Source organism: Sander lucioperca, chromosome 4 (genome assembly GCF_008315115.2).
Source record: "Sander lucioperca isolate FBNREF2018 chromosome 4, SLUC_FBN_1.2, whole genome shotgun sequence".
NCBI classification, from domain to species: Eukaryota; Metazoa; Chordata; class Actinopteri; order Perciformes; family Percidae; genus Sander; species Sander lucioperca.
Window position 1 is genome coordinate 32011472 of NC_050176.1, and position 21004 is coordinate 32032475.

Genomic DNA, 21004 nt, shown 5'->3' on the forward strand with positions numbered 1-21004 from the left:
CATTCCTGGTTTCTTTTAATTCTAGCAGCACTTAATATTCTCTAGTTTTGTGATCTATTTCCAGATATTTTATTTTATTTTCCAATTTTATTTGCTCTTCCAATCTTTTTTTCTTTAATTTTGATGCAATCTGGATTATTTCCCCCCTTATAACTGCTTTAGCCCCACCCCACAAGATGGATGGTGTTACCTCACCATTATCATTTGTCTCAAAGTATTCTTTTAAATTCTGTTTTAATTCTTGCACTGTTGCTGTATCGGTCAGTAATGAGGTGTTTAATCTCCAGTATCGGAAGAAGTTTTCTTTACCTAGATCTATTTTTAACATGACAGGCGCATGGTCACTTATAGGGTTATTGGTTCAATATGGCAATCTATTACCTTATACATATGCTGTTGAGAGAGACAAAAGTAATCAATCCTAGAGTAACTATTGTGAACACTGGAGAAAAAACTGAAGTTCCTCCCTTTGCATTTGACGTTTTTACTGTTAACGCACGTCATAAAAAGGACCTGAAGGGGATTAAACATCAGCTTAAAAAGGTTTTGCACATAAAAATGTCGCAGACATTGATTAGTCAAATATGAAAGCAAATACAGACATTCCAGTCAGCCTCCATCACTGTGAAATAAGTAATTTTGTAATTTGACTCATATGTTTTAATACAGTCTCAGACAAAGGGATCCAGGTTACATTCAGCCCAATATTAATTGTTCCAGGAGATGAGTCACCCCTAAACGAGATAGATAAGCACATAAGAAGCTGGGTCCAGAATAGTTGAATGATAGACAGAATACTTTAAGGAGATGGAAGAATGAAGGGGTCCTGTCAATCCAGGAGTGGGTTTATGAGATGGCTAGGGTGGTGGCGTTTGAAAAAATGTCATATAAACGGTTTGCCAGGTTGGATGTCTAAACTAGAAAATGGGGAAAGTAGGCTACTTGAACTTTCTGGAGGCCTATATCAAATATATTTTAATTGTAATTGTTTGCTGCTCTTTCTTAAGGCAATACAGAAGTGCATTTTGTAAAATTAGGAGGAAAAAGGCACAAATAAATGTATTATAAATTCTTTAAAAATGAACAAATCTGGAGATATTTATGCATAACGTGTCCTCTGGTATTTTGAGGTTGTTGTTTTAAAACCTCTACAATGCCCTTTTGCCGCTTGTCGTAAAAACTACATTACCCATGATCCTCAACGCCGAGATGTAGTCATTCAGGAAAACATGGCGGCGTCGAAATGCTCAACAGACCCGAACACAAACATCCCAGATTATGAATACACTGATGTTAACACTCACATATTTCATATCGGCTCTTTCAGAAACGAGTGGCTGAACAGACTGAAGCCTAGTAACTACTCCTATCAGCAGGAGGACGAGGACACGTTTGATGCTAACTTTGCTAAAGAGATGGGGATCAGTGCGGAGACGATGACCGACCTCAAGTCCATCTGCAGGTAACGTTGACGAAACGTTAGTCACTCCAGCGTAGCAAAGTAAAGCTAACTTTTAGCAACACTTGTCACCGTTTTCAAACAGCAAACACGAATTGTATCTCATGATAATGTTTCTACCAGCGACTCTTTCCATTGTCTGTCTCTCTACATGTAACCAGGTTTATGAAACATCACGAAATTGCACTACAATGCTAAATTTCAGTTCTGCGCTACGCAAAAAATGCCAATGCAAATTCCAAAACCCTCTATGCCTTCTATGTATCTATGATTTATAGTATGAACGACATTGCATATTGCTTACTGTGCTATAGCATATTGTAACAAAGGAAATAGTATATTTTTTAGTTTGTTAAAGGTTTCCTTTTGCCAGTATTTACCATGTTTGCAAAGTAGTTACATTACTTTTCATGTTTTCCTTTCAAGTCTTGATTCCCTCCGTTGCCATCCTGAGGACGAGCAGCCTGATACAGAAGTTGTTCCTCCAGACTCAACGCTGAGAACACTAGTGTAATTATTCCTCAATTGTTACAATTTATATTGTGTGTCGGCATGTACACAAATCAAATTCTCGGCATGTAAACCAATGCATTTCTCTGGGATTTGATTTGACACTGTATGACAATCTATATAAGCATATAAAGAGAAATTCCTATTTTATCTGCTTTTATATATTTAACTGTTTTAACTGCTCTTCAATGTTTAATTTCTTATACTGCACTGTAACTTTTATTCTTGTATTTTATCTGTTTTAAATTTTTTAATCTGTTTTCATGTAAAGCACTTTGAATTGCCCTGTTGCTGAAATGTGCTCTACAAATAAAGCTGCCTTGCCTTTAACAGACAAAGAAAAAAGAAACAAGATCACAGAGCTTCTCTAAAAATCAGCAAGAATAGACACGACCTGTACGCGGATGAACTGGTGAGTCCATTGGAGTACAATAGACAGAGGAGGTTCCAGACAACCGTTCTCGTGTCTTACTATAATATACTCTCCGTGTGATTTCCAGGAGCGCTTAACTGTCGGTAGGAAACCAGAAGCAGTGACTGACATGGTCCCTGAAGGAGAAGTCATTCTAACCATCAACGTCTACTACCCCGCTATTTATGAGAAAGTAAGCTTTCACCTTTTTCAGGTTGCCAGAATCCCTCAAAATATGACAATATATTCTTCTCCATTGTACTGACATTTTCCTTACATTCCTGCCCCAGTTTATCTACAGCAGACCCCACATAACTCTGCTGATGACGGGCTCCCACAGCTTGGCAGAGCTCAGGGATGCCATCTGCTGTGTCAGCGACTTGCAAGTGTGCGGAGAGTTCAGCAACACGCCAGACATTGCTCCAGACTTCATCAGCAAAGTGAGCACACGTACAGTTCATAAGAAATTACAAACAAGATCTGAACATAATTATTATGTCTCTCTTAATTTAAACGATGTTATATTAAAAGTTATCTATTGTATGATATTGATTCGGTCAATATTTGCGCACCAGACAAACTCATAAGACTTGGAGGCGATATTTTCACGTTTTCTGTTTCAGGATCATTACAAGTCAGCTTTCTTTTTCTTCGAAGGAGTTTTCTATAACGACATGCGATACCCCGAGTGTCAGGACATCAGCATGTAAGTTTTACATGGAACATTTTTTTATTGTCTACATTATAACCACAATTTGTAGTAGCATAATCATATTTATAATCTCATTGAAACATTGTTTTTGAATGTATTCCTATTTGATGGTTTTTGGGGTAACCCTATGTGTAAGAAGAACGTGGCTTTTCAATATAGTGAGTCTCGAACCTATGAACCCTCACCAAATTGTCTTACCAGGTGTTTTTTTGGGGGGGTGGGGGAGGGTGTATTGTGAATGATGAAAAGTAGACCGTATGCAGCAATCCAGCCCAGTTCATTATCAGAGCAACACTGTTTAAAATAAAATGTCAAAAGTTTATCAAATTACCTGCTATATATAAACCACGCTCCATTTTTCAATTCACATTCATTTCTATCACTTCAGTTTTTTTTTCAATTACTTTTTGTTACCTGCACCCTTAAGGCCACTTTATTTAAATGATACATGCAATTTTGTGTTGTGGGTAAATGTATATATGAATGTAAGACAGGGAAAATAATGAAACATGGCTCTGTTTTCATAATATCATGAATGTTTTTCAATCAAATTAGCTTAAAAGCTACACTAGAGAACTTTTCCCGCTTCGGTCCCCCTACCGGTTGGAAGTGGAATTGTCCATTACATTACATTATGCAAATTTGCCAGATCGGGTAGCGGATCTGTAGTTCGAATGAACTGAACAGTGTAATGTAATGGACAATTCCAACCTGTAGGGAGACCGAAGCAGGAAAAGCTCTCTAGTGTTGCTTTAAATGAATCAAATCACTTGATATGATTACTCTATTTTTCAAGTCACATGCATTTTTACTGCTTTGTTATTAATAATTCATGTTTTTGTCATTTCCACCCCTCATTCCAGAAGCTGGAAGTTTAATGTATAACTTTAAAATGAACAGATACTGTGTCTTTGATGATCTTCTGATGTCCTCTTTACGTGTTTACGATACAGGACTACCATTGAATGGGCAAAGGCGCACAAGTTCCCCCCCTACAGCCAGGCCAAGATGGAGGACACACGATTCATGGATCTGAAAGTGAAAGTGGGATTCCCGTACCTCTACTGTCATCAGGGAGACTGTGAACATCTCGTCATTATCACAGACGTCAGGTCAGTGCTGCTGGGTGTTTTTTTTTCTGTGTTAATTCTGTGATCCGGCTTTTTTGTTAGTGTCCCCTAGCAAAAAAATAACTATCATATGTCATCTGTGGCTATTTTAAGGATTGCTTTACTACCCTCATTATTTTTTTTTCTTTCTTACTTTTATTTTTTTGTTTTTAGATTCAATTTTCAGGTTCTTGTATTATTTTATATGTAGCCACACTAGCAGCATGGCTGTAGTCAGTTGGTCCACCACTTGTGGTCTGGACTGAAATGTCTTTCTCTCTCAGCTCGATCGCCCATGCCGTGCTCTCAGCTCGCAAGGGCGATCTCTACCGCTTTATCTCTCTTTTTCTCGTATGAGTCGGAAAGCCAACAGCAAAGCCTAACTTTACTTTTAATGTTATCAAACAAAAGGCAGATGTTCTTAACCTGACTCCGTCAGATGGATTGCTTCGCATTTGCTCGGCATATCCATCTGGGAACTTTATGTTGGAGAACTTTTGGGAAGGGGCAAAAATACTGGTTAGCTGATTGGATAAACCATCTGTCTATCAGCACCTATGTTGGTGATAGACGGGCCAAATCAACCAATCAGATCAACGATATATCAAACTCTTGCCGAAACCAGTTGGGAGAAGAGCAAAAACATCTTTTCCTCTGAGAAAAGCCTCCAGTGCCGTTTTTTGCTCTTCTCTCAATGAAGGAATACTTTCTAATTCGGATAAAACTTGCGCGATAGCTACGCTCATTTCATCCGTGGAAGCCGCCATGCTGTTTAGACTGAACAGTCGCTTCTCGTTGCGTCACACCTAAACCCGCCTCAAAACCAACGCTGATTGGTCAGTCGTTTGGCGAACGGCTCCAAATCTTTTCTGTCTCAAGATGCCAGACTGATCTGCGAGTGGAAAACTGGAGCTCGCGAGATCAGGACGGTCTCACGAGGCCAAGATGTTCCTAGTCCTAGTCCAAACCCCCCCCCCTAGACACGTACAAGTACAACAAGTACATGTTGTCAGGTTCATATACCAAGTACAAACTTGCCACATTAAACTACCGAAGCAGCTATCCAGGGGCATTTTATCTTGTTGGAACTAATCATGAATAAGGTATTTGTTTTGAGTTAGAAGCACATGCTGGTATGGAAAATGTCGTGATCAAACCCCTGATCATACCCACTACCGAAGCGAACTACACTACAACAATTAGATGTGGTGGTTTGATTTAGCGGCACATAGCCTGCAACATGATGCTCTCTGAATCTCTGCATGATTTATTTGCCTGAAAGCAGTTCTTAATATCACGAATGTGAGACAAATCTGTGTTCTCATCAGTCGCTCTTAAGAAATGGGCCTGGTCCTTTTTTTTTTTTTTTTTCCTCTTTCGACTCCGTACAGACTGTCCCATAAGGTGGACTGCCTGGACAAGAAGCTGTATCCACTTCTCACACACAAGCACAGGGTCATCACCCAGAAGTGTGCCGTCTGCCATGTCTTTATTGGAAGGTGTGTAAAACAAAAAATCATCAATGCATAAACAGCTTAGTTATTCTCATACTGTGAACTTTAACATCCCCGAATCTTTCCAGATGGTTTACTACCAACGACCAGTTTGCTCCGAGTGACCCGTGTCTCTTCTGTGACAAGTGCTTCCGGATGCTGCACTACGACGCGCAAGGCAACAAGCTGGGAGACTTCCTGGCCTACCCCTTTGTGGACCCTGGTGCATTTAACTAAATCTTTTCTTTAGATCAGATCACTGATTCAATGCTGCATAATACAGTTCAATGTTTTGATATTTGGGAAATGTATAATTTGTTTAAAAAGAAACTGTTTTGGACAATAATTATTTGATTTTACAGATGTTGTTTGAAATAAACAGTAACATTTACTGGAAAATGTGTTTTACTGAGCTATGACTTTCTTCAGATTAAATTGTATTTGCACATTTTAATTTGTAAACCATTCATTAAAAATGAAAAATGTGATAGCAAACTCATCACTTCAGTGTTTAGAAAAGTACTCATTACTAAGTTGTAAATCTTTAATCCGTCTCACCCTAAACACTTGGGTTTCAATTTGCCTTAACATTGAAAATTCATTACTACTGTAAAAAGTTTGTCATATTAAGAGTTTAAGAGTCAAAAATTCAGCTAATCTGCTTCATCAATACATGTTTTTGACATGTCTCCATGTTTTGGTTTGATCAGATTTAATTGACAGCAGCCTGGCAACAAAAAGCAACGGTCATAAGATTTTGAATCAAAATTTGCCAGACCTTGATTAGCGCACATTTAAATATGCCATTGCCTTTTTCCAATTGAGTCCCACACACTTCAAACTGGTGAGAACAGCACAGACAAAACACAGACATCTTGTGAAATAACCCCATCATTCATAGAAAGAAGCTTATTGAGAATATTGATCTCAATTAGCTATTGGAACAAACGGAACTCTGTAGTAATTGTAACATGACACAGCAATAAAACGGACAAGTCTAGTAACATTTTGAAGAACTTCATCAATAGAGAATCTAAAGAAGACTGGAGCCCAGATCTTTGTGAGGTGCTTTTTACAACCACGATAGCCATGTTTGAGATGATTTCTGTGCAATCAATGTGAATATACAATTAAAGTAAAAAAAAAAAAAAAAAAAAAAAAAATACTATGTACTACTTTATTATTGGATGCTTTAACAGGTCAGACAGGCACAAAAATACTCTTATTTACATCTACGTTAAAAACAAAAAACGTACACTTGAACTCGGGAATTTTCTTTGTGCATCTGAAGTCAATCTTTAAAATGTCAATGCAGCCAATATTATTAGACATGATAATGGCGCTTTCAACTACAACTAAACCTCTACACTTCAAATAATATGTAAGTGAAGTTGAGATCAAACGGTTGATTCTGTGAATGTCAAACACAACTTAAATGCATATAAAATGATTATCAAAACCATCTATGGTACTAACCTCGCCTCTGTGAGCATCTTGAAAGATCTATAAGTTCTCAGTCATTACTCAAATTCAACAGGTGTGGCACAAGGTGTCGGAAAAGGTAAAGATTTCACAACGTAAAAAAAATAAAATATGCAGTCAGTCTATCCCGGGAGTGGAGGGGTTTGATGTGCTGAAACCTTTAAGCAGCAACACTGACAGAAACGGTCAGTAAATTGGAAACCGGTGATCATTATCAGTCATCAAAAAGGAACTGGACAGGAGATCCCAGTTGGTCAGCCCAGTTTAGACAAAGGTTGTAGGAGTACAGCAGCAAATGTTTTGTCTTTCCTTCAGGCATGTAGGACGCTCAAGCTGACTCTTCCTGAGCTTTAGGGACACTACAGTCAAAGAGAATAAAGAAATAGGTTAAGACAGTATGGGCAGTCTGGTGTAGCTGCTTCATCTAAACAATCCAGATTCAAAAACTATTAAAATACATTAATGAGCCACATGGTTGCACTGGGTGACATGTTCCTTTCAGTGCAATGAGCATGGTTGCCAAGTCAATCCCACATACACTGTGTTCTGATGCTCACTAGAGCACCAAATGTGTAAAATGTTGTACCTGTGATTTTCTCCCACTGATGTATCTTCAAGAAGCTTCTCTGTCTCCTGCCTTTTCTCTTCGGGGCTGATATCACCATTTGTCATCTTGTCTTTAGGCGGTACGTACGTACAGACAGACAGACAGACAGTACGTACGTACAGACAGACAGACAGACAGACAGAGACAGTCAAAAAGAACATCACTACACAACCTAAAAAGGCACAGAGAGAACTCACACAAGCATGTGATGGCACACACTGAGTTCCAGACCTTACTGAAATAAACATGATTTTCCATCCATTTGGCATGCCTTGCTGTAGAAAGAGACCTCTCACAGAGACACTCATTTTAGTGGATAGTACATAACTAGTGAGTCAATAGAGCGAGGTTGTGGCTGCAGAACCTCCGATTACACTCGGCGTTTCTACTGAGAATGTTAACCACGGAGATCCTATGATGATGATAGAAGAAACTTACTGAAAGCTTCAATGTCTCTGTTATCTGGTTGGTTTTCATATTTGACTCAGCTGGTCATACTTGAGTTAACAATAACCAGCAGACATGCCTTATGACAAATCTATATCCTCTGACTGAGTCATCTCTCACTGTACTAACAAAAAAAAAAACCTAAAGATTTCTACTTTTACTCTTCTGTACACACACGGGAATGACATTACTACTTTCTGAGAATGACCTAAATGTATCAGTTTCTTAGTTCTCAGGTAAGTTGTTTACTCTGATTAAATATTTCCTTTTCAAATTTTATTTTGTATTTTCTTTTGGGCATTCACACCTTTAATGGATAGGACAGCTAGACATGAAAGGGGAAGAGAGAGGGGAAAGACATGCAGGAAATTGTCACAGGTCGGACTTGAACCCTGGTCCTTCTGCGTCGAGGCATACACCTCTACATATGTGCGCCTGCTTTACCAACTGAGCTAACCCGGCCACTTCCTTTCCTAAAACAACGGTGCATTACACAGTTTGGCATTTTTTGTTAAATGAAAAAAAGGTTTACGTACGTTTTAGCATTGGTAACCAATCGTGATGAAACTCAAACTATTGCGTTGGCACAGGTATAGACATTTTTAACTATACCAAGCCCTAGTGATATCCACTGAACTGTGCTTAATAGTTAAACTAAATGAAAACATCAGCAACAGGGTAAAAATGTACTGAAAAACTCAAGAAAAATAATGTAGCCGTTTTAGAAGATTCCAAAGACACAAAGTCGGTATTGATACATTTTCATTTTAACAAAAGGATACTACAGCAAGAGAGTGGTGGTAAAACAAATAAGAATAATAATAAGCAGCAACAGTGAGCTGGTGAGATGAAGAGCAACAGGAGCTCATTTCAGTCACTCTATACCTCCAGTGCTAATCAAGGAAAGCCAAACCTTGAACTTCAGCTGTGTGACCTGTCCCTATATGCCCACATCATGTGGTCTGATCATGGAACACACGGTGCAGTTATCCCAACTGTATGGAGACTCATAGGTAACGCCATTGAAAACACACACACACACAGAGATACTTTGGTGATCAAACTCTGTACATAGTCATCTCTGAGTTTAAGCAGAATTACTAATCGCTTGTTGCACTGGCATACAAGAAATGTCCAGAACATCTGACAGCATTTCAATTGTGAGCTTCAGATGTCATTATTTTTATATGAACAGAGGTATTATAAGTCTATCCAAGTTTATTGCATGTGCCTACTGTAATTGATATGCTATTTATTCATGGAGAAAACTAATTATGTTTGCATACAAAAGGTCACATACAGCTGCAATTTCTGCTCTGTTGATAAACCTAAAAATCACTCAACAAATCCTGTGTACACCAAGAATACTTGCCTGTTTGTATGTGTTCCAGCCAACTGAAATAACTAACCTCCTGTCTACAGTATGACAGTGAGTGAGTAAAAAAAAAAAACAACATCACAAGAAAAACGATTGAATCTAGAATACATTTTACCTGAGTTGTTTTCCTTGGATTGTTCCACTCTCTTGAGTGCTCCTTTCTTGGCCTCCTCGTGCTGCCGTTGTTCAGCTAAAGACTTGTTGAGCACCTGACTGAGCACACAGTCACCTTCTCCAACCAGAAACATACTCTTGAACTTGTTATACAACATGGTGGCTTTGTCCATGATGTCCTGGCTGGCTTTGAATCTGCGGATCTAGAAGACGGATAAAACAAACAAACACACGTTGTGCTTAGAAACACACGCTGACGTAGTTCGATTGCTCGATTTGAAGCTTTAAATGGATTTTGGATGAGTGAGTGTACCTTTTTGAGCGTGGCAATGAGTTCACTGTGTTTCTGCAAGTGCTGGGTCGTCACTTGAAGGGCACCAATGTCGTCTAATGCCTCCAAGCACTTTTTCACATCCTGGTGAAGAGGGAGTCGTGGATAAAAGAAAAACAAATACATGTGTAGGCATTTAGTAGGAAAGACTTAACCATGGTGTATTTAAACAGCTCTTTGCATATCTGTCCTCCATTTAAGATAAACTGATGTCTGTCAATTCCCTTGAATCATGTTGGAAAGATGGTGTATTATCCTTGCTTAAAGTGCCATTTCAAGCAAGGTGGACATTAAAGGATGCACCTGTTGAGCAACAATATTGAGGTGCAAAACAGCTTTCTCAAAGAACAAAGAAAAAAATAGAACACAACGTTGTTTTGTTTATGCTTTTAAAGGTCATGCTCAGACCTGAGCCCCAAATAATCTAAATTCTGCACACACAAATTCAGCGGTTTATAAGGATGGGAGTCACAGGGTCATTCATCTTAGGATACGATCACAAAATGTTGGTCATAAAAGATTCACAACATGGGGATTATGGGATACATGAAATATTGCAATAAAATAAAGTCACAAAAAAAAAAAAAAAACATACCTTTAAAGATAAATAATATTTACATAAAAAGGAATCCTTCTTATACTGCTTTCAGATAAACACTGTGCAGAGTATGAATGCTTTGTCTTTGTTCATTTTACCCTTCATGCACTAAACAAACATTCATTTGCAAATGTGCCTGTGGAGAAAGATGGAGTTGTATGAGATGTGTTGCATTTATCATCTGACAGTCGGCAGTAGAACTTACAGGGTTGTCAATCTTTAGTGCAATCTTGATTTCACTGTGCAGTCTCTGGAGCTTCAAGTCAGTTGACATTTCTGTGGAATAGAAAACCTGATGGAAATGAGTTTTTAACAGAACTCTATTCAAGTGTGAATTTAAAAAAAGGATTTCTGTTCAAAAACACTTTTTGAGATATGCAACAGTTTCTTTAAAAGGCCACAACTGCTACATTGTGCAATCCTGTATTGCATAATAACAAGAAAGCTTTAAACTTTTCAACTGTTTTCATGGTTTTAGCTGCACTGACGACTATCATCTTAACGATATCTTTAATTTCATTGGCTTCAAATAGGAAGGTTTTAGGATTGCCTCATTCCCTAAACATAGTATATAGGAGTCTTGTAGGGCTGGGACGATTCGTCGACGTCATCGATTACGTAAATGCGTCAACGCATCACTAAATAAAATAAATAAATAAAACTTGCGTGCAAATTAATTAATGTAATGCGGAACTAATGTAATGCGGAACTACTGTTACTGTTATCGTCTAGCAGCACGAAAGGACGAGTATGGCGAGTGGTGGCAACCCACAAGAGTTCCCCGCCGGCCTCTTTAAGATCGCAAGTTTGAGAAAACTTCGAGACTGTATGGCTGCAGCCTGGAGCCTCCCGTCTCATGCCCTCCCGCCTGGTGCGTCTTCGGGTCACTTCCAGTAGTAGGCTACAGGCGAGATAGTGGTGGATAAGACGAGGAGGACTGTGTGTCGCCGTTGTTCAGCAGTTGTTGGGTAAGTGAGTGGAAATACACCTAACTTGCGAACGCATATCCGACGCCATCACGCAGATGTGCCAATCACTGGAATGAGACAAAAAAAGCTGTCCAACTTCTCCTCCCTACAGTGCTTAACCAGCCTTTAGATACAAATAATTAAAGTTAAAATAAAAGGAGAAGAGCTTGGATGTTAAACAAGAGCTTTTTAATTATTTTACCTACTGTTAAAAAAAGCAAATACAGGCTACTCTTTTTGCACTTGCTCTGTTTACTTTAAGTTTTTATTTTTGTATTCCTCCTGAAAGGGACTTTATTTTGTTGTTGGATTGATAGCCTACATCTGGCTTCAGGTTGCACTCCTAATTCATTTTACTTGAACAGACTTGAGATTTGAACCTTATTGAAATTTGTTTTGTGTAAATTGTTAATTGAGCAATGGGAAAATAATCACTAATTGAAAAATGTATCTTTAGATTAATCGTTTAAAAAAATAATCGTTTGGGACAGCCCTAGACTTGAAAATAATGGTACTTGAACTCAACACTAATTGCATTCTAATATTTGAACTATAGTACTGCTCACCCTTTTTCTTGACTCCTGTCCTCTCCTCGTTCTTCTTCCCATCGTCTTTGTTCGGCCTGCAAGACAGAATGACAACACCATGTAAGAAATATATCCATTCCTCTCCTAATGATACTGTTTACATCTTAAAAAGTGTCAACGTGAGTAGCTGATATATGAATTAACATTTAGTGTTATTCCATTTAATATTCAAGGTATTCCTGGAGTTAAAATACCTTCAATGTAACATTCTCTGGTTATTCATTCTCAAAATATTAGCGTTTCTCTTCATATAATTGTAATTTAAATACTTTTGGATCGTTGGCTGTTGGTTAGACCAGAATAAAAGGACAAAGATTTTAGGGCCTGGTAACTTCTGATGGGCTAAATATGTATGCATACTCTCTCAATTCATCTGCTTTCCGTCGCCGCACATCTTTTTCCATTTCTGAGTTTTGGTGTTTCTTTCTGCCTTTGTTTTTCTGGGAATAAAAAGAAAAATCAAAATCATGTGCATGAAAGCATCACGTGGACTGTTCACAGAAATTTCTAATAAGGAGGTATCACGTTGGCATGGACACCTGCCTCTTCATCGTCGGAGCCTGAGGAGCTGTCGTCCTTCTTCTTCTTTTTGGCTTCAGGCTCCTTCCCCTCGGCTTCCTTTCCTTTGCTGTCCTCCTTCTTTCTCTTCTCCTCCTCTCCACTCTTGGACTTGTCCTCTTGTGCCCTCTTTCTCTTTCTGTCCGACTCGGCAGTGTCCCTAAATTTGAGGTAAATGGTCTGTTAAGAGGCTAAGGGTTGGGGGTCAGCTCTCTATAGTTCCAGTTTGACTCTAACCTGTGATCATAATTAAAGAATATTAGCATTATTTCTTCATTGCAGGTACAGATCATTCAGAGTATGTCACACAGGTGCATGTGGTGTACATGAAACACAGACTTGTGGGAGAATTTTGCATTGTGTGTGTGTGTGTGTATGTTGTTTGTTCATTTCCATGTGGTTACATTTCACTTCCTGAGCCTTTCTGGTCCTGCTGTTGCTGGAGCAAAAGTAATTTTTCACTTTTGGGCTTCCTGCCTCTTCGTTTAGGCCCCTCTGCACCTGGTCACACAGACACACACATCATAAATCCAGTTTATGCAAAAAGAGAGCTGAATGCTAAGAATGTGTACTTCAAAATAAATATTGATACAGTGCCAATATCCTACAATTCCACAGTGCAATATGCTTGTCACTGCGATAAATGTAAATCATTTGTAACTGGCCTCACGATATCACGATACGAAATTATTGCAATTTTAAACATATTGCAATATTCTGCAATATATTGCAATTTATTACCTTTTTTTCCAACTTCAAATTTTTCCCAATTTCAAATGATGTCCCCAAAAGGAAACTTTGTCAACATCTGTTTTATCTAAAAAGATACATTTCTCTGTTTGTTCATCTCACTTCAATTTTATTGCTGTAAAATGGGATTGTCAAGCTGACAAACTGACCAACACATATATAATAAAAAGATCGATACTTGGCGTCTGTGTATCGATACGGTATTGCCACAGAAAATATCGCAATACTATGCTGTATTCCCCCCCCACCCCCATACCATTCACCATGAGAAAGCGTGTCCAAACTTTTGACTGGTACTGTATATCCATCTCCGGTTTATCTGTACCTGTCATTCTATATAACATGTGTTTTGAATTAGCTGAAACCTTCTAAGATGATGTATCTTCTTAAGAGCATAAAGCAATTAAACCGCATCACGAGTACCAACATCACAGGGAACACCGCTCACCCGAGGGACTAACGGGACTAGCAGGGGCATCGTGTTTGTCAGTCCCTTGCTCAGCATCACTCTGGAAAAAAGAAAAGAAAAAGATAACATACCATCTTATAAAATACTTGCTACCAAGCATTTATTTATATATAGATTGTATACTCACTCACCTTTTTCTTTCTTCCTCTCTTGGGTTTCGGAACATCAACGGAGTCTCTCTGTGTCAAGCCCTAAAACGAGTCACCTGTTAATTTTTTATTTGACTGTACATTCCTGTCTTTGCAGTTTTCTTTAGTATAACTGCAACATTTGCTAAAATAAAAGCCAGGTATACACATCAAGTGGACAGCTTAGCATACAGGCAGTCCTTCTTGGATGATTTGATCCATTTCCTTTTACCCTCCCCTTACAAGAACAATTTAAATGTATGGATCAATATCACCATCTAGTGTGTAGCTGTGATAAAAACACACTGAAGTATGAAATGTGCCAGTGTTTTATTAACAGTAGCTCTGTCCAAATTCCAAACATACTAATTGTACATAGTATTTACTAATATTTAGGTAAAGTCTAAGTATACAGTGTTTGAGTATTAGTATACAAGAAATCAGCATACTTAACTGTTTTATACTAACACGAAAAGAAAACCTGGAATGTTATTAAAATTAAAGTATACTTTTTTGTGTTTTCCAAGATCATTGTACATAGTAAGGAATTGGGACACAGATTATGACTTGGAAAAACGTTGCCGTGACAGCAGGAGAAATGTCAAAATAAAAATAAAAAAAGAGTCCATCTCATCCTGAGCAAAAGAGATTAACAACTCACCTTTCTCCGAACCACACAGAAAGCCATGCGAAAATAAAATATAATCAACAAAATGCAAAGAGTAGTTTTGTGAATATGTGGACAGGGAAAGGCAGGAAAGGAAATGGAAAGAAATAACACAAGCTGTCAGGGTGGTCTCAGAGAGGTAAAACAGAAAAGAAAACACACGTAACAATTATTTTTGTCATTGTCACACACAGAGTTTATGTCCCAAACCTTATCTTTATTTATATATATATATATATATATATATATATATATATATATATATATATATATATATATATATATATATATATATATATATATAAAAAACTTTAAGTGGCAACACAGGGACTGTTTTCTCAAATAATCAGTTATCACCTCACTGGCGTTAACACAGAAGACCCAGACCTAATCAAAACACCAAACACCAATGCAAGTTTGTGGCCGCTGACAAGAACTCTGAGTCAAACAGAAACAAACCACCAGTTGAAAAACCACCAAGTGTCACATGCTTTCCCGTGGGGAGGGGGTGAGGCGACCTGCGCCGTTTTATAGGAAGCCAGCATGCAAAGTACGTACATCCTGGTTCTGAGGACCCTGCCCAGAGATCAGAGACCCTTCCTCCTCCTCCAACTCCTCCAACTCCTCATTCACATTCTCCTGCTCAGCCTCACTTCCTGGAACCTGAATGCACCCAAGACACAGCATAGGATGCAGTGTGGTGGGGTAAACGAGTCTTGAAAGGGAGAAAAGTTAGCGACCGTCCTTCTGTTCCACACACTACTCTTAGCGTACAAGCTAACAACCTTTTAATCTATTAATACAAAATGATACTATTAATTCAGTAAGCTATGACATTCACTGATATGCAATTCAGTATGAAGCAGACACACATTAGAGAACGATCAGAGGAAAAACACCAAAAGAAGAAAGAAGCTGACAACACAGGAACAAACCAGTCCAGTAGCATGTCAATGCAGTGAAGCGACTGTGTATACATTTACTGCTGTATGACAAATTTGAAGAGCAAAAACTTACTTTTGCTTGTATCCCCTTGTCATCTGCTTCCTCTTCTCCCTCTGGGCTGCTGTCCGAATCCTTTTCGGTAAAAGATTCAGGGGCAACCGGCTTTAAACAAACAAAACAAATGTATTAAATAAAACAAATGAGCTAAAACACAACAACTAGGAAGCTCCGAACCAGCTATTTTTGTTCATCCGAACTTCTCTCAGACAGCTAAAAACTAAGAAAAATATAACACTAATATAACACTTTGGTGGCCAACATATTGTAGGTTCAGATAACCAGGGGAAACCTCTGGGTTACAAAATGAGGATACAATTAAAACACAAACAAGTGCACTCACAATAAAACTGTCAATCAGGATCTGAGGTACAGTCAATTCAAGCCAAAGGCCAACGTCTGGAGGATTAACATGGAAAAATGTCTTTGGCGGAGACAGAGAGGAGCAAGATGTACCTTGGGTGCAGTGAGCTCAACTTTTGGGTTGTTCTCAATTTCCCACAATCCTTCGTTGAAGCCTTTCCTCTTGTTGGGTTTGGCATATTTCTCTTTGTTGGGCTGGTACGGAAAGATATCTTTTGGGCCAAGAAATGCGCTGTTTGAAAGAAGATAATCCAGAATGTCTGTGTATTTAATACTTTCTGAACCATTAAAAATGTAGTGCGTGTTTACTGTGAGATGGAACAGTAGCACACAGACAAAGCCTCCAGGTAACTCTATTCAGCCACTCATCAAATATTTATGTATTTAAAGAAACACCTTCAAAAGAGTGACAGTTCAATCATCAAAATTGGATAAAAGCGATACATAAATGCAGCCATTTACCATTTAAAATGTTATGTGAGTGCATACAATCTAAAAACTCAAATATTAAAAGTTACACTTTTAATTAATAAAATAAATATTTTCAATAACCACTGTAGTCCACTCACTGTCATTCCCATGATGATTTATAAGAACACTGAAATGTTCACATGTAAGGCCGGTATCTTGTGCAAAATTTCTCTCGGGCAACTCAAATGTAGTACATCATTTACCTTCCTACTTTTTCCCCCAACTTTTTTTCAATGGCAATACATTTTTCTATATCAGTTTTACCTGACCATATAGGCCTAACAATACATTGAAGTATGCCTTCATTTCCTGCAATGCTTTCTATTGTTCTGGCCACTCATACTAAGCGAAACATGAAATGCTACTTCATCTAAGTAAAAGTGTAAGCCAATCAAACTAAAGGAAATAACGAAGATCATAAGCGGTTGGTTACTAACGTTTCATGGGTGCCAAAAAAGAAGATGGGTAACTTGATATTGGATGGCTTCACAGCTCCGTCTGGGACTTCATCAATCTGGTCAGAAAATTAGGAAAACATTATATTTACTACGATGTGTGCTTAGTTAGTTAGTTTGTGCTTTATGTCTGTGGGTGGATGTGGGTTTGGTGGATGGCTGTTTGCACATGCATTTTAATGTAAAGCACATTGAGTTTTAATTGTAATAAAACATTCTATAATTTGCCATACTTACTCTTGCAGGCCAGTGTGGATAGCCCTTCATCTTGGCAAAGATCAGATCACCAGGTTTCCAATCTCGAGTCATGCTGCACGTATTACCAAGCTGGAAAAAGGAGGACAACATTAAATGAATACACACCTTAATATATTTGCTATGCAACTCACTTAATCTGACATTGAGGTGCATCTACTCAGGCATGTAAAACGTGTACACATCTATTCAGTGTCCCTCCCTCTAACCACCACCAACATCCTCTGGAGTCCGTAGCTAGTTCAAACATGACAGTCATGTTAAATCTCACAGAAATAGTTCTGTATCACACACATACACTGAATATACTCAAGCTAATATCACTGACACTTGGCGAGCCCTTAAAACTAAGTTAACAAGCGTGAACAAAATGTAACGTTAAGCAAAGAGCAGAATGCCTTGTCAACAAACTAGCATGCTAGCTAGCTTGTAGCTGTCAATGCTACTGAAACTGCAAAATTCCCATCACTGACCTCTAGTTTGAGCAGACGTCTATAAGAAATATATGTTTAATATTTCAGTAAAGACTTGCGGCAGCACAAATTCTTACCAGAAACCACAACGCTCCTTTTCCTCACAGTCGGATGCACGTTTTCCGCTCCCGCGCAGGACGTCGACAGACTGTACCATTATATGGCAGGACGGGGGGAATCTATTTTATTTACTCGTCGTCACCTGTGTTATTTATTTTTAAGGAGGAGAACCAAACACCGTAAGGTACTTTAGTAAAATGCGTAATGTTTGTGAAGTTATATTGTGAGTCACAATTACGCCAAATGGGATTTTACGTGTGCGAGTATTTGTGAAAGTAACCGTGATGAGCATCTCGACACTGCCAAGATCGTCTACATGGGTTGACGGACGTCTTAGAAAAAAGTGGGCGTCAACATCCAAGCATGCGCTTCACACCAACATTTACAAATAGATACAGCCATAAAACACGTATTAAAAGTTAAAAAATAAAATAAAATAGATACAGCCAGCCACCCTAAACGTCGTTGTCATAGAAACTACTTGAGGCAAACCTACAATCACTTTCATTCTCTTTTAGTGATATGTACAATATCGAATGTTCTTGGTACCTGAAAATAGGATCAGAGTGGGAGCTCTGCAGCTGCTCCTCTCTGCTGCTTGGTACTGATGCTGAGGCTGCAGGGTCCAGCCTAAATAACAACATGTAGGTTTCTCCCTGGCCCACAGCTAATCTAGGGCTGTCTGGATTAATGTTCAGCAACACAAAGAACATGGCTCACATCCCTGTCGAAGAAATTGATTTTCTTTGATCACTTTTGTTTCACTTTAATCTAAAATCCTTAATCTCAAAACTAAATGAATTATGTAATCTATGTATGAGTGTGTTAATAATTAACATACACTTTCTGTAAAATGGATGGACACATTTATGGACAAAATAGAGGCACATTTGGACTCCATTTGGTTGGTATTAAGTGACCTCTAGTGGCCTAACACATGAAGTGTAGCAAAGCAAAAGTGATGGATTTTGGTGTTCAGCTTTTGGTGTTTGGTATTTGCACCATAAAGTAAGGAGCATGCGCATTAAAATAGCAGGCCCATGTTATGCTTTGCCTGGATGTCGTTTAATTTGAAAAGCCATTGATATGGAATTTAGTATGAATGCCAATTAAAACTCATTTTAACTTAATTAACTGTGATTTTACTCCAGTGCATCTGGCAAACTACCAGCAACTACCAGTATATCCTGTAATGTGTCCGTAATGTCTTTCCACAGCTAATTTTGTCTAAACACTGTGTTCATCTTCACAAACTCATGTTACAACATATACCCTATTATTGTTCTAACAAAATAATTTTAAACTCTAGTTAGCCCTATAAAGACCAAATTACTTCCTAATCTTATTTACATATTCCACTAAATTCACACAGTGCTTTCTGGCTAGCCTGTTATGCTCTCTAATATACATGTCAGACATTTTATTAGACTAAATGATCAAGGAAACAACCCATGTAATCTGACAATTGTTTCCTTGATCATTTAGTCTAATAAAATGTCTGACATGTATATTGAAAAATGGTCATCAAAATTTCATGGATACCAAATTGATATCTTTAAATCTCTCGTTTTGTACAATCAACAGTTTAAAAACCCAACAATATTCAATTTACAGTGACATAAACACAAAAAGATGCAATTTCTCACATATGAGGAGCTGGAACTTGACAATGTTGACATTTTTGCTTAAATTCTTAGTTTTTTTCATTGATGATTCATTTTTTGTAAACTATTTTTCAGTTCTAATCACAATCCAAAACTTTCATTTAATACTTTTTTTTTGTTTATCTAAAGTTTGCTATTTAGGTTGAAAAAACTTTAAGGGAAATATAAGGGATAACCAAGAGTTTAAGAAAAAAAATCTTTACATGTAAGTCAGCCACAGGGCTCTGGAGTGCTTTATATTAATAAAAGACTGCAGATGGTGAAAGTATATGAAGGTGACCTCGACATTTGTGGCCACACAGATACACAAGCAAGCTAAATACAGTAAATCCAAGTCTACTGTGTGTGTGTGTGTGTGTGTGTGTGTGTGTGTGTGTGTGTGTGTGTGTGTGTGTGTGTGTGTGTGTGTGTGTGTGTGTGTGTGTGTGTGTGTGTGCTAGACAATAAAAGATGCTTATAATTGAAGGACAGGCTCATCAGCCACAGGGACCCAGAGAGGGGGATAAGGGAGAAGAGGAGGCCAGGATGGGGCAGAGGCGAGTGGATGAGACAAAAGGAGACGAGAGAGGAGGAACCCAGGTCCGTGCCCAGGAATAACTCACAGGAGCTACCAGGCCCCCTGCCCAGCCTGCGAGGTGAGAGACCTTAGTGTTGGACCCCAGCCAGCTTAGTGGGGTTCCTGCTCAGACACACGGCTGTAACAGAGGCCAGGGATGGAGCTATAGAGAGATGACAGTGTATGTGTGTGTGTGGATATGAATGTGAGTGTGTATCCTTCACCCTGGCAGACGAGGTCTTGGCAGAACATCCCAACCCACTCTGTCTCCGAGGGCCACACAGTCCTGTTATCCTTTCTCACTCATTTGTTAACCTGCCTCTCTTCTTTGCAGCGTCCTCTCTCACATGCTGAGAGAAGCTACTTTATATATGACCAGTGCCATTCAAAATCCCCTCCCCATACTTTAGTGCTGCCCTCTGGCAAATCATGGCAATGAGACAACCCAGAAAGGGTAATAATTGGCCTTACACGTTCTACAACATTTAGCATAGATCTATAGAACTGCTGCATGGACAGTTGCTGTAGCAGCAGCTTGACCAGCACAGGGAGGTGAGCTCTGATGTCATAGTGACACCTAGTGGTTCATGAACTGTTGAATAAAAACAATGAAAACTATCATTTGTCAATTCTGTTGATTTTTTTTTTTTAAGATTATTTTTTGGGGCATTTCCGCCTTTAATGGATAGGACAGCTAGACATGAAAGGAGAAGAGAGAGGGGGAAGACATACAGGAAATTGTCACAGGTCGGACCCGAACCCTGGAAGTTCTGCGTCGAGGAATACACCACTATATATGTGCGCCTGCTCTACCAACTGAGCAAACCCAGCCACTCAATTCTATTAATGTAACAATCAGATTTACATTAATAAAATAAGTGTGAAATATCACTTTAAAAACTAAAATAATACATAATAATAATAAT

The 21004-nt window shown here is 38.5% G+C and overlaps 2 protein-coding genes across 5 annotated transcripts; one reads left to right on the forward strand and one right to left on the reverse strand.

Moving 5' to 3' along the window:
* Positions 1–1195: 1195 nt before the first annotated feature.
* On the forward strand, positions 1196–6098 carry snapc3 (small nuclear RNA activating complex, polypeptide 3). The gene is made up of 9 exons (XM_031276882.2): positions 1196–1462; positions 1886–1969; positions 2303–2381; positions 2470–2574; positions 2672–2821; positions 3005–3087; positions 4047–4205; positions 5594–5701; positions 5785–6098. Exons 1-9 carry the CDS (start codon positions 1230–1232, stop codon positions 5930–5932), a joined length of 1149 nt encoding a protein of 382 aa, XP_031132742.1. The 5' UTR covers positions 1196–1229; the 3' UTR covers positions 5933–6098.
* Positions 6099–6856: 758 nt separating this feature from the next.
* On the reverse strand, positions 6857–18088 carry psip1a (PC4 and SFRS1 interacting protein 1a). Of its 4 annotated transcripts, none has more exons than XM_036000071.1 (17): positions 17883–18088; positions 17308–17405; positions 17053–17129; positions 16238–16376; positions 15797–15886; positions 15338–15442; positions 14116–14175; positions 13964–14024; positions 13170–13266; positions 12751–12925; positions 12568–12647; positions 12187–12242; positions 10858–10928; positions 10037–10138; positions 9725–9926; positions 7764–7854; positions 6857–7536 (listed from the first exon to the last, which is right to left on the reverse strand). In XM_036000071.1, the coding sequence occupies exons 1-17, from the start codon at positions 17953–17955 to the stop codon at positions 7506–7508; spliced, it is 1608 nt and encodes a 535-aa protein (XP_035855964.1). In that variant the 5' UTR covers positions 17956–18088; the 3' UTR covers positions 6857–7505. The 4 variants fall into 4 exon arrangements, with proteins under 4 accessions (XP_035855964.1, XP_031132741.2, XP_035855965.1 ...); XM_031276881.2 differs by having other exon boundaries at positions 17308–17397; positions 17876–17987; XM_036000072.1 differs by lacking the exon at positions 17883–18088 and adding an exon at positions 17799–17868 and having other exon boundaries at positions 17308–17397.
* Between the last annotated feature and the right edge of the window lie 2916 nt (positions 18089–21004).

Bases quoted from the DNA above. Each gene is read 5' to 3' on its own strand.
- snapc3 (XM_031276882.2), top strand. From the start codon at position 1,230: ATGGCGGCGTCGAAATGCTCAACAGACCCGAACACAAACATCCCAGAT. The intron at 2,382-2,469 runs GTGAGTCCATTG...TGTGATTTCCAG, and splicing joins ACCTGTACGCGGATGAACTG to GAGCGCTTAACTGTCGGTAG. The intron at 5,702-5,784 runs GTGTGTAAAACA...GAATCTTTCCAG, and splicing joins TGCCATGTCTTTATTGGAAG to ATGGTTTACTACCAACGACC.
- psip1a (XM_036000071.1), bottom strand. From the start codon at position 17,955: ATGGTACAGTCTGTCGACGTCCTGCGCGGGAGCGGAAAACGTGCATCC. The intron at 16,377-17,052 runs GTTAGTAACCAA...TCTTTCAAACAG, and splicing joins TTTTTTGGCACCCATGAAAC to CGCATTTCTTGGCCCAAAAG. The intron at 10,929-12,186 runs GTGAGCAGTACT...TCTATTCCACAG, and splicing joins GACAGGAGTCAAGAAAAAGG to AAATGTCAACTGACTTGAAG.